The sequence below is a fragment of the Colletotrichum truncatum genome, assembly GCF_014235925.2.
Source record: "Colletotrichum truncatum strain CMES1059 chromosome Unknown Contig_0008, whole genome shotgun sequence".
NCBI lineage: Eukaryota > Fungi > Ascomycota > Sordariomycetes > Glomerellales > Glomerellaceae > Colletotrichum > Colletotrichum truncatum.
In genome coordinates this window covers 964,129-979,125 of record NW_027222405.1, presented here as the reverse complement: position 1 = coordinate 979,125, position 14,997 = coordinate 964,129, and the positions used below count along the sequence as shown (strand labels likewise).

Here is a 14,997-nt window from a genome sequence, read left to right as displayed (position 1 = left end):
ATGACATGGCTTAACGAATCAGATTAGTTTATTTAAGCGCAGTGGAGTCACCTCGGCGTAATTGGCGTGATTGTAGTGGGTGGAGTTTACCATCTCGTCAGTTACGCCCTTTCCAGGTTACTAGGTAATAGTCATCAACAAAAAGATAACACAGCATACTCTAAAAAATATTCGTTTTCGGGTTCTTCATTATATGGTCAGTGACCAATCAATGACCCACTTGCTCCTAATGCTAAGCTAAGATCAAGTTTACGGGTACGGTAACACATTCAACTAAAGATCCTCTCGGAAGGCTTCCGAGTGAGTCATTTCACCTTTGGGCCTTGATGGTATTAATACCTTTATCACAACTAGCAATCTCTACAGCACTTTAAATTATACAGCTCACAAACTCAACGTTCTTCATTGATCTTTATTGTATTCCAAGTTCGATACGATGGAGCAATCGATTGGCCCTGAAGTGCTTTCGGACCGGCCGGCCATCGTTCCGGTACGGAATACACTCGAAGGACGTTATACGGCCCTCATTCCCACCCAGCCTGAAGACGCGAAGCCCCTATACAAACACCTTGGAGGAGAGGAAAACGCTCACCTCTGGACATACCTATTCCAAGAACCGTTTCTCGAATATGGAAAGTTTGAGGCTCATATAGCAAACTGCAGCACCTCCAAGGACCCTTTGTTCTTCACCGTCATGTCAGGCCCGATATCAGACTCTACGGCTGAGCCACTTGGGTTCATGACCCTCATGTCGATCGTGCCCGAACACAGGCGCATTGAGATTGGCTCCATCTGCTTCGGGGAAAAGCTTAAACGAACTCGACAAGCAACAGAGACTTTCTACCTCCTCATGAAGGAGGCTTTCGACAACCTTGGTTATCATAGAGTCGAATGGAAAGCCAACAATCTCAACAAGCCGAGTCTAGCGGCCGCAGAACGACTTGGATTTGTATTCGAGGGTATCTTTCGGTAAGAAATGGTCGAATTGAGTCAATGGTACGAGAACTTGGCTGATGCATTCTAGGAAACACATGATCATCAAGGGCAGGCTCAGAGATACGGCCTGGTTAAGCATTACAGATGAAGAGTGGCCTGTTGTCAAGGGTGGATTAGAGACCTGGTTGAGTGAGGAGAACTTTGATGAGCAAGGCAAGCAGAGAAGGACTCTAAAGCAGTGCAGAGAGGATTTTCAATCAGGAAGGATTTGAAACCTCAAAGGGAATGGAATGGAAGAAGGCAGTTCTCGTTCAAAAATATCCGACGGCAAAGACGGTCGTAGACGTGGGTCATCTCTTGCAAAGGTGCCTCCGAGCAAGATGCACTCACATTTCAAATTCACAACGGTCTCGTAGGGCAATGGTGGCAACGGATATGCAAGCAATCCAGCCCGCATTCGCACTACCTCGTCTCCTTATCTACCGAAAAACTGACGGATATGCGTCAACTCTCCAACTTCGTAGGCCTTGGCCCTGTGATCCTGCATCTTCCCCGCATTTTAGGGACCGCCCAAGCTGGACAAGATCGGTAGATGGCTATTCAGGCTAAACTCAAATTCCCCCGATCGGGATTCGCAAGGCCACCGGGGCTCGGAAAAGCGCTGCACCGCGACTTCGCCGATCCGTAATCTCATGCCCGGTCTTCCGATGATCAATGATTCTCGTCAGTTGTGGGCCTCCAGAGCTCATACAATGCAGGTTTTCCATCAACTTTTGCGGGGTTGTCTGGTGGCTACACGGGTCGCTGGGATCGCAAAAGTATGTAAAAGGCTAGAATGTTTTGGCCACAAAACTGTAAAAAACAGAGGGAGAACCTTTCCAGGGAAAAGAAGCACCTTGTGGAGATAACAGTTCTCATTCTTGCTCGCAATGAGAGCCGGTCTCCTGGTTTCGGCCCTGGCGCTCTTCGGAGTCGGCCAGGCACAGAACTCAACGTTCCAGAATCCCATTATCAGCGGTTTCAACCCAGACCCAAGCTGTATCTTTGTTCCCGAGTTCAACAACACCTTCTTTTGCGCAACATCCAGCTTTCTGGCCTTCCCTGGACTCCCAATCCACGCAAGTCGGGACCTAATTCACTGGAAACATGTATCCAACGCCTTTAGCAGGGCAGACCAACTCCCTGGCATGGCTTTTCTGCCCAAAGCTACCAGCGGTATCTACGCACCGACCCTACGCTTCCATCAGGGCACATTCTACTTGCTCTGCACTCTTGTGAACCAACAATTGCCGAGGACCAACGACAGCCGATGGGATAATTTTGTGCTTACTGCGACGGACCCCTACAGTTCCGATGCTTGGTCCGACCCTGTCCACTTCAGCTTCCCCGGCTTTGACCCTTCGCCATTCTGGGACGACGATGGAAAGACTTACGTCTCCGGCGCTCATACGGCAGCTTACTACCCTGGCATAATGCACGCGCCACTGGACTTGGAAACCGGCGAGATTGGGGAGATAATCATGCCTTGGAACGGAACTGGCGGTCGTTCTCCCGAAGCACCTCACATCTGGAAGCGAGATGGATATTACTACCTTCTTCTTGCGGAGGGAGGCACGCGGGAGAACCATATGGTGACGATGGCTCGATCTCGAAACTTGTCAGGCCCTTACGATCCCGCTCCCGGGAACCCACTCTTGACTTCGGCAAACGATACTAGCTCGTACTTCCAAGCCGTCGGCCATGCAGATCTCTTCCAGGATGCCAAAGGTCAGTGGTGGTCTGTTGCACTGGCTGTTCGCGCTGGAGGCACCTACGGTCAAGATCCCGGCGCTTATTTCGGCAACTTGCCGATGGGGCGAGAGACTGTCTTAACTCCCGTTACCTGGGAAGAGGGTGAATTCCCGGTTTTTACTCCGGTAACCGGGAATGTCTCCGGTTGGCCTCTTCCACCCGAAGACTTTGTAGAAGAAGGCGAAGGCCAGCTTAGCGATGCCGACGACGCCATCACCTTTCCCCCTGGAAGCAAGCTTCCTATCCACTTTGTTCACTGGCGACTTCCCAAGGCAAGAAACTATGCCGTATCACCCCCTGGGCACTGGAACACGTTAGCGCTTAAGTCATCGGTTCTCAATCTCACCGCCTTCGACGCAGACTTTGCTCTTGGGCGGGGGCAAACATTCGTTGGACGTCGGATGGCGCACTCGCTGTTCCGATTTCAGGTCGACATTGACTGGGCTAAGTCTCTTACGAAGCAAGAAATGGAAGTTGGTGTCTCGATTATCCAAGATCAGGCTCAGCATTTTGACTTGGGTATCGTGATGCTCAAGCCCGACGGGAGCGAGGACCTTCGACCTCATCTTCGCTTCCGCGGTATCTCTGAGACACCGTATCGCGCAACGGAACATCCTCCGAACGAAGTGTTCCCGCTGCCTGAGGGGTGGGCGGGGCAGAAGATATCTCTGCAAATAGAAGCGGTTAACAGTACGCACTTTGCTTTCTCTGCTGGCCTTGCTGGAGCTGGAGAGGGCTCTGAATTGAGAGTGTTTGGTCACTGCAAGGGCACCGAGCTTGTTCCATACTATTCCGGTAAGTCTAAAACACCCGCGGCTTTTGAGATAGATATTAACAGGTGACTAGGTGTTGCGCTTGGTGTTTATGCAACCTCCAATGGCAAGCATGGCGAGCAGGCGTTTGAGACGTACATTTCTAATTGGCGATACACTGGCATCAGACAGTTGCGGAGCCAAGAGGATGTTGACGATGCGGATGGAGCTAGAAGATAGTAGCATCACAGAGCGTAATTAATTAATGTGTAGATACGCGCAATACTAACGAGTTTGACTCGCCATCTGTGATATTGGTATTCTCAAATGTGATTCATTAAAAGAGGCACACACATGTCTGTGAAGAAAGTAATAGTCCAGTCCAATCATCAAGGGTATCAAACGAACGACCAAATCAGATCTAAAAGTCGAGAGACCCGAATCACGACCTCAGCGCATTGATTACGTCCAACATAAATGCAGCTGGCCAAATCTAGACTTTCAGCGTCCGTACACTGGAAGTCTCTAAGGGCGATGTAACCCGCGTCCAAGACTTGGAGTTTAGAGCTTGATCATTCCTCGCCGTTGCGGTTCTCGGTGTTCTCGTCATGGTACAGAGGTGGGCAAACCTCACCCTTTCTCTGGAAGATCCAGCGTCTAGTCCACCATGGCAACACCGTAAACAGTTGGTAAGATGCATGTTTCCGGTCAGGCACGCCGAAAACATAGTCGAGTTCTTCGAGTGACTTCTGTTTAGTCTCAGGGACAAATAAAAAGATCAACGCTAAAGCGACCAAGTTCAGTCCAGCATAGAAAGAAAATGCGCCAGTTGCAGTCATAGCGATCAACATGCGAGGGAAAGTGAGAGACAGAATGGAGCCCCAGAAGTTGTTGGTCGCCACGGCCCACGACATTCCAATCTCACGGTGAGACAGCGGGAAGACTTCTGCAGAGTACATAAAGGGCACAGGGCCCTCACCGGGAGAGTAAAAGGCGGCGAACAAGTACACAAAGGTTGCAACCGCCGCGATACGAGCTTGGCTGCTCTCGACGTCTTTTTCGATGAGATAGCAGAGACCGGCGGCTATCAACATATCAGTATACTCTAGTCTAGTTTGTATTGCGCCAATGGGGTTCACTCACCAAGTAGAGTCCAGAACATGTTAGGGAAAGTGAACAACAAGAGCGTTCTGCGGCCAAAGGTGTCGATCGTCCACACAGCGGGCCATGCAAAGACGAAGTTGATGAGACCAAAGCCGAAACTAGCCCACAGTGCAGTGTAATCGCTGATACCGCTCTCCTTGAAGATTGTAGCGCTGTAGAATGATATGATGTTGACTAGCGCGGAGAAATGTCAGCAAGCACTCTCAAAGGTACACGTGGATCAGCACTCACTTCCACACATCTGCTGTGCAATCATGACGATACCAGACGCCCAAGTCGCACGTCTGATACGAGGAATCGTGAAGAGTTCAATGAAGCGAGTAACCATGTTGTTGGTGGTCTTGAGGCCAGCCTCCTTGACGAGAGCAACCTCATCCTCCAAGAGCGCATGAATGTAGTAAAGATCACGAGCCGCTTGGAGAGGTGTGTTGCGCAATTTCAGAAGTGACTTCCAGGCACTGATGGTCTTGCCTTTCTTCAGGTACCAACGGGGACTTTCAGGGCAAAAGTATGTGCCAATCACAAGAGGCACGGCAGGGATGAAGGCAGAGCCAAACTGGAGGCGCCAGGCGATGTCTCCAGTCTTGCCGACAGCAAGGTTCGCGCATGTGCCCAGGAAGATGCCTGTTCGTTTTCGGGAGCAGAATGTCAGTCATTGTTGAAACATCAGGGCGATCAGTGGTTAACTTTATCGGGGGCTATTTACCAAAGGCTGTCCAAACCTGCCACGACATAACAAGACCACCACGAATCAAGGTTGGTGAGTTTTCGGCGGAGAAGACTGGAACAGTAACTTCCTTCAAGCCCATACCGATGCCAAGAAGCATTCTGTCGATGTATGTGAGAATTTTATTCGCACTCTTGACCAACTTTGGGAGAACTTACCTGCACGCTGCGAGTTGGCCCCATGTCTGAGATACAGCCATACCAAAGGGGGCGAGCAGAGAAAAGATGGCAGCGACAAAGATGACACCACGACGGCCCAAGAGTTCGTTCAGGGGGTCAGAGACCCAGCCGGCACTATAGCACAGCGGTTAGCTCAATATCTATAACTAGATAAATGCTTCGATACTCACAAAAGACAGATGGTGATGTAGGGCATGGCGTTAACGAAGCCAATGATCCAACTGTTCTTTGCGCAGTCCCCCTCGTTTGCGACAGGGCCGCAGGAAGAACCAGCAGAGTCGGGGATACCGAGAGCGACGGGGAAGGCCAAATTGGCGCCATTGGAACCGGTCTATGTTAAGTCTTAGCCTAATTGTCTGGAAGGTGATGTTAACCTATGGGAAGCAAAGACTTACCTGATCCCACCCCTGGATTGCGGCAGCGATAGAGTTGAGGATGATGGTGTAGTAAAGAGGCCATGGATGTTTCCATCTGTGGGTAATTTCCTCCCTGAGAGCTACCTTTTCGCTCTCGTCGAGCTCTTCCATGGTCTCGAATAGAGCTGGGTTTTGTGCAACCAAGGCGCCCTTCTGGAGGAGTGGGAGGATATCATCCGGCAAGTTCTGCGCCTTTTGGTAGGTGGCAACCTGCTCGAGAAGCTGTGCTTTGGGAATTCCTTTGAGCGGGTTGCGAATTTCGCCCTCGAGGTTCTGAGTGAGCTCGGCGATACTCTTCTTTCTCGCCGCGTCATCTTGGTGGATGACACCGTCCTTGTGGACCCTATGGTTCGGGTAAGTGAGATGTTGAGGAAGCTGGGAGTGGTACAACACTGTTCCATCACTTACGGTGACTCTGTGTCGACCCTCTTCTCTCCGTCTGCCATCGTGACAGCTCGTCAGTGAATAAGGATAGCTGAAGGATGAATATGCGAAGCGCGGGCAGTATCGGCAGTAAAGCGTGTTAGAGGGGTCTCACAAGCCCAATGAAAAAGACATGTCCTAGCAAAGAGAGGGTCGTCTCATCTGCACCCGCGAAGAGCTGGAGGGGGGTGATCAGATTAAATAACCATATTGCCTGCCTCCTGCATGCCTGACTGGACCCCGTCGGCCGTTCTCTTGACGCGCAGGGAATTCTGTCTCATCTATGACATGTCCTCACCTGTACCTCGAAGTGGGCGGGCGTCGGGTGAGCAAGCTACCGGGGGTGTCGAGGAATAGAGTCGTATGAGGTACACCCATCACAAAAAGAAACATGCATTCGGCTATGGAAACAATGAGGCATACTTGCCTTTGCCTGCCTTTTTCATGAGCCAGACCCTATCTAATGCTGGTAGCTGCGGGGTCGCCGTCTGTCTACCATGCAGCTTATGTTGCAATGGCCTGTCTGTATCGCCATCTGATGGTGTACTAATGCTTAGGCTGGTTGGTTGCATGGCCGTTGGATTGCACCCCCTGACAAGAGAAAGCTTAGGGAGCTTGGGGAAGCTTAGTATTCTTAGCTGTCTTAGCTGTCTAAAGTACCGAGAAGTATGCGCACCTCGCGAATGATTACCAGCAGCGGTTTGTAGAAGGGATGGAAGGAGATGACGATTGCTACCACGTTGGGGTCATGATACGTAGGTGGCGCACCCCGCGAAAACGCCCAAGGAATCTGGAGGCGGCACGCAGGGGTCTGATCACGTTAGCCCCCGCCATTTAACAGTCGGTCCTAAGCTGAAGTTGTTCGATATTCCCATGGGGTTTCTCCGCAGGAACTCCCCCAGATCGTAAGCCTCCTCCTCTGGATGGAAAAGATCCTCGTTGGGCTTTCTGAGGACGAGGAGTACAGGGAATGGTGAGAGAAGCCATGTTCAGACTCCAGCTGGTGTCCACAAATGATTTACCGCGCATATTAAGTGGCTCAATAAGCTGTCGCAAGGGTTGGGCCGTTAGATCTATCGTTTTGCTTGCACGGGTTCGAGATCTAATGTCTCTGTCTACACATTAGGCTGTTCAAATCACGATGCGTCTCATCGAATAATAGCCCTTCTTGAAGCGGCTCCCTTTGTGAATGTCACCCTACCAACCATCTCATGCACCCTCTGTGTATCGTACGACAAAGCATTCCAGTTAGGGGTACGCGAAGATGACTCAAACCCACGGGATGGAAAGAGATAATTGGCGGCCGGCCTCTCTTCCGTCCGAGGAGAACTAGCGGGGAGCAAAGACGGTCTCATCCTCATGACCTAATTGCATGCAGTCTGGCAGACATGGCTCTGCATCCATTTACTCTGTACATGGGTCCGCCGTTATCACCGATCGAAAATCATGCACTATGATAAAAAGAGCAAGAAAATGCGCCTCGGCCGCCGGACGGCAAACAAGTGGAGTAAAATATAGAGAAAAACATAAAAAAAAAAGTATCCGTAATTGGTGGGGAATGAACGTGCATCTTGGAAATGCAAGAATAAGAGGGCCAAGCTACCAAGAGTCCAATCCGAGTCTTCCGATGGAGACAAACGCACCCCGAAGATACCGACTGCTGACGCTGACAAAGCGCCGCGATTGGACCTTTTGTTTAGCTAGGCTGCACACGACAAGTTTCCCCCTTCGAGCTTACCCAAAAGTTGTTGCTATCACGAAAGTTCCGCGTACAGAAAATGGGTGGCTTGCCTTCCGCTCACATGCAGGTATCGATGTCCGGATTTCTGTTCTACTTTGTCGGGTTTTTACTCGCGTTTCCCGCCCGGGCGGGGCCGGAGACGGAGCCGGAGGCTCGGTGCCCGGATTATGTGGCGCGTCATGGTACGTCACCACATGAGCATCATGAAAAAATAAAGATGCAGAAGACTGTGTGGGATCTAACACTGAATTCTAGCACCGCTGGTATGGCTGCATTCGGAAGATTCTTATAAGCCTAGCGACCTTCTTACGCACATCCGCCACACCACGCCGGTGCTTGATGGACAGCCGATCCATGATCTTCCCCCACTTGATCTAGACAACTTGGAGATTCTCAATAAGTATGGGGAAGATGTTGCACTCGCCTCCAATGATGATCCCACCACATACCCACCATGGTTTCACGGCGAAGCACCGGACGAGGACGGCCGCATTCACAATGCCACGCCGTGCGTTGTGATTCTGGTAGAGAAGAGCAAGCGTGACATGGACGCGTTTTACTTTTATTTTTACTCTTTCAATGAGGGCCCGAATATTACTCAAGTACTTGAACCTCTCAATCGTCTAGTGAAAGGCGGTAAGGTGGCGTCGGGGATGCATTTCGGAGATCACGTTGGAGATTGGTATACCAAATTCTATGCACTATGTTGGGCATACATCTGACATTTTCTTGCAGGGAGCACAACATGGTTCGTTTTCGGGATGGAAAGCCTGTGGGAATCTACTACAGTCAACATGACGGCGGTGCAGGCTATAAGTGGAATGATCCGAAAATCACAAAAACCGACGGAAGGGTGCGTTAAGACCGTGATATTAATCGTCAGGTTGTATATTTCTGACGCTTGAATAGCCTATTGTCTACAGCGCTCTTGGATCCCACGCCAATTATGTCGCTCCAGGGTAAGTTCAGTTTCAATTGCCTAGGAGACTAACGCGACAGATATCGGTTCTAACGTTAGACACATAGGAACCAACTCCACAACATAGTCCTAGTTGACTACTGCGACGCGGGTCAAAAGTGGGATCCTATCCTCTCGGCCTACTTCTACCGCCTCGACGCCGACAGTTTCACATTGACTAGGATAGAACCTCCTGGCCAGTCGCCCCCTGCATCACCCGCTTCCAACTTCACATCCTTCTTCTATTATACTGGACGCTGGGGCGACATTAGATGGCCCGACTCAGATTCCCGCCAGGAGACAGTCCCACACTTTGGGCTCAAACGCTACGAATCCGGACCAACTGGTCCTCGGCATAAGCAACTATTGAGAAAAGGACTTAAGCCAGAACAGAGACGAAGAATTGGGTGGAAGGAGTGGGGCGTGGGCGTCTTCATGGCATGGTATCCGTGTTGTATAAGGGGATGGAGAAAGTGGGTTTCTTTAGGAACGATAATAGTCGTTTTATCTGGTACAGTTGTGGGCATTGTGCTTGGCGTTCGGAGATACAGGAGAAGAAAGTACCAAAGACTACAGGCAGAGGATGTGGCATTAGATGATTGGGTTCTAGAAGATGAGGCACTGTTGTCCTCCTCGGATGAGGATGAGGATATGGGAAAGAAGAGGAACGTTAAGTTAAGGTAAGTGGTTCTTTAAGAGGACTGAATGCAAGCGCATGAGGCCTAGGAGGGACACCGGACGTGATGTTCTGTGTGCAACGTCAGAGATGATGAATTAGAACTGTACTGAGCAGCAGGGTGGTTATGAAGCTAGCTATGAATTGATGATGTATATAGATCATGTTCACTCTGTATAAAATTAGACTTTAGGTGAGTTTTTCTACTGAGCATGCAGTCATAGGATAATGTACTTCCACCTAGAATTATGCCTCTCGTATACCTCTGCAAGGATTAAATAGTTTACCTAGGTAGTTGTGATTTAGTCTACTTATTGACGCTGAAAGCTTTGAATGGCTAATATTTTCTAGAGATTGTTTACCATAGGAAACTAGGCTAGAAAGACAATACCAAGGCTCAAAAATACGGAGACCTTCGTCACGACAATGTAACTTATGAATATTTCCTACCAGGTTGTCTTACAGATCCTTGATAAAACCAAATGTCAGACACCTCGAAGAATTAACGTTGGACAGCACTAAACTAGTTAATCCTGGCAGAGGTATAGATATTTACTTTCGCGTGATGACCCTCAGTGCAAGAATTGATAGTATGACTGCCCGTTTTGCAGCAGACTGGAACTGACGAAGGAGTCATTTATCCTAACTAACATGGCAAACAAAAGGTGAAAATAATCGCTGGGTATGAACACGATGTATCCTAGAAGGTGGGTTGCAATCAGCGAAGACGCAAGACATTAGACTTTGTGCCAAGAATACCCCGCAGGCTTCTTGGGCACGGGTAAGAGGAGACACGCGTATGATCACAGGCGTCAAACTCTAAGTTATTCTTACTGGAAGCCATACTCCTGCTTATGGAGGGTTTCTACTGCGGACTGTTGATCTCGTCCGAGCCGAACGTGTGAGCAAGCGTCCTGAATCCAACAGACGGCAGTCCACTGTGGATATTAAGTCAGACCCTGAAATCCGATGCCTCGGGAAGTCAAAACTTCTGAGGCGGTCCTATGAAATGGATTGGAAGCCCGCCGCCAAACGTTAAGATGCCCTGAGCGAAACTTGAGGCGGGGGGCCCTAGTCCCTGAAACTGCAAACACCATTCTGCGACCGGTTTTGCTAGGGAACAGACATTGAACGCCGGGACGGTCGGGCGCGTGTCATGAAACGTCAAACTTTGTCAAGATCACGTATAAGACACGCGCTTGGCTTTTGTGACATTCTTCCTGGCCGTGATCGACATCGACATCTCATAGAAATTGAAAATTTGATACAACTACGCTGACTACGCTGAACAAAATGGCGACGGCATTCTTGATGGGAGGTTACAACTTCAACCCGGATAAAGACATCCCTGATTTGACCGGGAAAGTGATTGTGGTCACGGGTGGCAACTCTGGCCTCGGACTGGAAACGATTCGACAAATCGCCAAGCACAATCCGGCGCACATCTACCTGGCTGGTCGTTCGAAAGAAAAGGGGGAGAAAGCAATCGAAGATTTGAAAAAAGAGGGGGCCAGCGTCTCACCGATTACTTACCTTCCTCTTGACCTCGCGTCATTTGAAAGTATCAAAGCCGCGGCCAGGACATTCAATGAGTCCTCCCAGCGTCTCGATCTTCTCATCAACAATGCTGGCATCATGGCGACGCCTGATGGCCTCACGAAGGAGGGATACGAGATCCAGTTTGGCACAAACCACATGGGCCACGCGCTCTTTACGCAACTGTTACTCCCGGTTCTCAAAAAGACAGCAAGTGAGAACCCGGACGTGAGGGTTGTCTTCCTCTCCTCTGCTGCGGAAGGCTGGGCCCCGAAAGACACGTACCAGCTTGACAAGCTCAAGACCAAAATGCCTGAGACTGCGAGTCGTTTCCGTTACGGCATTTCCAAGGTGGCGAACATTCACTATGCAGCAGCCCTTGCCGAGCGCAATCCAGAAATCAAAGTGGTTAGCGTCCATCCAGGCGTCGTGGATACCAACCTCGCCGAGTCCATCATCAATAACTCCAACTTCCTCATCGGGATGGTAGTGTACCTCGGGACCAAAGTGGTGGCGGTAAGTCCGCAAAAGGGGGCTTTGAACCAGCTGTGGGCTTCCTTCAGCCCTGACGTCAAGAGCGGTGCTTTTTACCATCCAGTCGGTGTGAGCGGTAAGGGCACCCGCCTTAGTGAGGACAAGAATAAGAGGGAACAACTGTGGAAGTGGACGGAAGATGAACTTCGGAGCCACCTTTAGTAATGAGACCCGTAACTGCCCGAGCAGAAAGGAGATAACAAAATGAACCACAATTCGTATTGCTTATTTTGCCTCGTTACTCCTAGCGTAATGCGGAGCCGAATTAAAGTGTTGAGCGACCGGAATGTTTCAAGTATGTTAACTCCCGCGACTAGACTTGGTCTGCAACTCGCTGCATAAGCTACCAAGTCGGTTGTAAGTTGCCGGTGAAATTGCGCCGTGAGATGTCTAGTGTGCTCGAGTGGGTTAGAGCCAACGTTAGTTGCCCGCATAAGTCAGCAACACAGGTTAAATAGACAGGGTGTTAGAACAGGCAGGGAATCCGAGACCGAGTGGGAGGTTCCCACATCCCGTAGAAAGGACTCTCAGTGACCGACCGCAAGTATTATTCCCTCCAGTAATCGCCCCTCTTCGTTTAAACTTGACACAAACGGTCCTGATGTCGATATGGTTTCCAATGGGATGAGCACCTGGTATGCGCGCCTCTTTTGAGCCTCACTCCACCGAGGGCAACTTTACGCGTCAGCCCATATCCGCTTAGAGAGCCTCGTTCCCCACAAGGCCAGTCGGCTCGTCGGATGACTTAGCGCCATATTGTTCAATTAGGGCTTTTAAGGTTAATCACACCACTTCGCAGGCCGAAGCCTCCGACGAGAACTTCATCAAAGATGTCCAAAAGCAAGGAGAAGATTCGGCAAGACCAATTTCAACCATCAACACCGACAACATCAAAGTCGTTCAGCCTGGACCCTCCATCATTTACCTATTTCGATGCGGATGGAGCCCTGCTGGAGTCTTTGAAGGAATAAAGTGGAAACCTCCTTTTCGCACAGGGCGAGCCTCAAAAGATCAGTGGAGAATAACATGAACTTCTGGGTCACAACATGTCCATGATCGGATAGATCGGCAGATTAAGCCTAAGCCAAGAAAGCCAAGATGCCATTGACATTTGAAATGCCTGAAGTGGAAGCTGTTCGCTGTGGCCACGCGTCTTGGGAGAGCCATAATGGCTCTACCGAAAGAACTACGGCGAACAAGCTTCTTCGTTCTCGTTTCTGTAGCACCATTATCCACTCGGCTGGCCAGACTTCTTGGAATTTTTGTCCAGTCAGCCCTGTGTGTGTTCGTCCCAAGGACCGGGCATCATCCCATCGTCACGTCTCGGTTTGCCAACAACGTGCACTAGTTGCACTCCACACACTACCACTAGCTCGTGCCGCAGGAGTGCAGAATTTGAAGCTTGAACCATTCTAAGAGTGGAGCGGCGGTATCCTCATACGGGGAGGAGATTCCGGCTGAAGATTAAACGGGATTTTGAAATCACAGTCTCCTCCTAGAGAACCGGGGATGTGGACAGCGGTGATGCCGATGATCCGAAGGATGCCACAAGAATGACTTGAGCACAATAAGCAGAGAGATTGCTGAGGATTGATCGAGCTGAATCTTTTATAAATATGATCACGCCGCTCACCTTCCGCTGAACTGTTTCTGTTAATCCATTGTGTTCTTCAAGCTCACTTCCATTCACTCTTTTTTTTCCACACTCTTTTACCAACCCCAGTCTCTCTTTTTCGAAACAACTTTTCTGTACATATTTGAAGTTACTGTGTTGACCACAACCCCAAAACCGAAACGATGCGCTTCCTTCCCATGATCGCGGGCTTCAGCGCCCTGGCCGCCGCCGCCCCCGCCGAGCTCGACACTCGTGCCTCTTGCACCTTCACCGATGCTAAGACGGCCATGTCCAAGAAGACTTCCTGCACCGACATCGTCCTCAACGGCATCAAGGTCCCCGCCGGTGAGACCCTCGACCTTACCGGCCTGAAAGACGGCACCAAGGTCACCTTCAAGGGTACCACCACCTTCGGCTACAAGGAGTGGGAGGGCCCCCTCATCGCCGTCGGCGGTAAGAAGGTCACCGTCACCGGTGCTTCCGGCCACTCCATCTCCTGCCAGGGCGAGCGCTGGTGGGACGGCAAGGGAGGCAACGGCGGCAAGAAGAAGCCCAAGTTCTTCAAGGTCAAGATCAACGACGGTACCATCTCCGGCCTGAACGTCAAGAACACCCCCGCCCACGGTTTCTCCATCAACGGCGTCACCAACCTCAACGTCCTCAACGTTGAGTTCAACAACAAGGACGGCGACACCAAGGGTGGCCACAACACCGACGCCTTCGACGTCGGCCAGTCCACCAACGTCCTCATCTCCGGCGCCAAGGTCTACAACCAGGACGACTGCCTGGCCATCAACTCCGGCACCAAGATCACCTTCGAGAAGGGATACTGCTACGGCTCCCACGGTCTGTCCATCGGCTCCGTCGGTGGCCGCACCTCCAACACCGTCAAGGACATCGTCATCCGCGACTCCACCATTGAGAAGGCCGACAACGGTATCCGCATCAAGACCATCGCCAACAAGACCGGCTCCGTCAAGGGCATCACTTTCGAGAACATCACCCTGAAGAACATCAACAAGAAGGGTATCGTCATCCAGCAGGACTACGAGAACGGCAGCCCCACTGGCAAGCCCACCGCCGGTATCCCCATCACCGATGTCACCGTCAAGAACGTCAAGGGCACCGTTGCTTCCAAGGGTACCAACGTCTACATCCTTTGCGCCAAGGGTGCCTGCTCCAACTGGAAGTGGTCTGGTGTCTCCGTCACCGGTGGCAAGACCTCCAAGGAGTGCTCCGGCATTCCCTCCGGCTCTGGTGCCAAGTGCTAAATGGTTTATGCCGGGAGCGTGCTCCTAAGTTGAACATTTGGCTTAAGCTGATGCCAGCTGTGTGAAGTGGCCGCATGGCTGAGGAAATGTCAGTGGCATTTGCCTCTGACTAGTCATTATTCGATTCTTAGATACCCTTGTGGAATACATTGCAATAATTTCAATTGCCTGTATCCTGTGAACCCTTGAGTGAGATTCGTGACATGTTAATTTTCTTTTGGATTTGCCGACGACAAACAACAAAGCTTACACCATACCACGTTGTGGTTCTTCGTTGA

The 14,997-nt window shown here is 50.7% G+C and overlaps 6 protein-coding genes across 6 annotated transcripts; 5 read left to right on the top strand and 1 right to left on the bottom strand.

Annotated features, from left to right (window-relative positions):
* Positions 1–436: 436 nt before the first annotated feature.
* On the top strand, positions 437–1,208 carry CTRU02_211761 (GNAT family; the record flags this gene model as incomplete). The annotated part of the gene is made up of 2 exons (XM_036732956.1): positions 437–969; positions 1,025–1,208. The coding sequence occupies 2 exons, from the start codon at positions 437–439 to the stop codon at positions 1,206–1,208; spliced, it is 717 nt and encodes a 238-aa protein (XP_036575293.1).
* A 657-nt stretch (positions 1,209–1,865) lies between these two features.
* On the top strand, positions 1,866–3,719 carry CTRU02_211760 (beta-xylosidase (glycosyl hydrolase); the record flags this gene model as incomplete). Its single annotated transcript, XM_036732957.1, has 2 exons — positions 1,866–3,522; positions 3,574–3,719. The coding sequence occupies 2 exons, from the start codon at positions 1,866–1,868 to the stop codon at positions 3,717–3,719; spliced, it is 1,803 nt and encodes a 600-aa protein (XP_036575294.1).
* Positions 3,720–4,051: 332 nt separating this feature from the next.
* CTRU02_211759 (sugar transporter) lies at positions 4,052–6,411 on the bottom strand (the record flags this gene model as incomplete). Its single annotated transcript, XM_070205710.1, has 8 exons — positions 4,052–4,563; positions 4,623–4,817; positions 4,875–5,282; positions 5,350–5,471; positions 5,529–5,663; positions 5,720–5,880; positions 5,945–6,308; positions 6,374–6,411. 8 exons carry the CDS (start codon positions 6,409–6,411, stop codon positions 4,052–4,054), a joined length of 1,935 nt encoding a protein of 644 aa, XP_070060523.1.
* A 1,755-nt stretch (positions 6,412–8,166) lies between these two features.
* CTRU02_211758 (vacuolar protein sorting-associated protein 62) lies at positions 8,167–9,771 on the top strand (the record flags this gene model as incomplete). Its single annotated transcript, XM_036732959.2, has 5 exons — positions 8,167–8,311; positions 8,385–8,811; positions 8,865–8,982; positions 9,039–9,088; positions 9,156–9,771. The coding sequence occupies 5 exons, from the start codon at positions 8,167–8,169 to the stop codon at positions 9,769–9,771; spliced, it is 1,356 nt and encodes a 451-aa protein (XP_036575296.2).
* A 1,285-nt stretch (positions 9,772–11,056) lies between these two features.
* CTRU02_211757 (retinol dehydrogenase) lies at positions 11,057–11,995 on the top strand (the record flags this gene model as incomplete). The annotated part of the gene is made up of 1 exon (XM_036732960.1): positions 11,057–11,995. One exon carries the CDS (start codon positions 11,057–11,059, stop codon positions 11,993–11,995), a length of 939 nt encoding a protein of 312 aa, XP_036575297.1.
* A 1,635-nt stretch (positions 11,996–13,630) lies between these two features.
* CTRU02_211756 (endopolygalacturonase) lies at positions 13,631–14,719 on the top strand (the record flags this gene model as incomplete). The annotated part of the gene is made up of 1 exon (XM_036732961.1): positions 13,631–14,719. The coding sequence occupies one exon, from the start codon at positions 13,631–13,633 to the stop codon at positions 14,717–14,719; it is 1,089 nt and encodes a 362-aa protein (XP_036575298.1).
* Between the last annotated feature and the right edge of the window lie 278 nt (positions 14,720–14,997).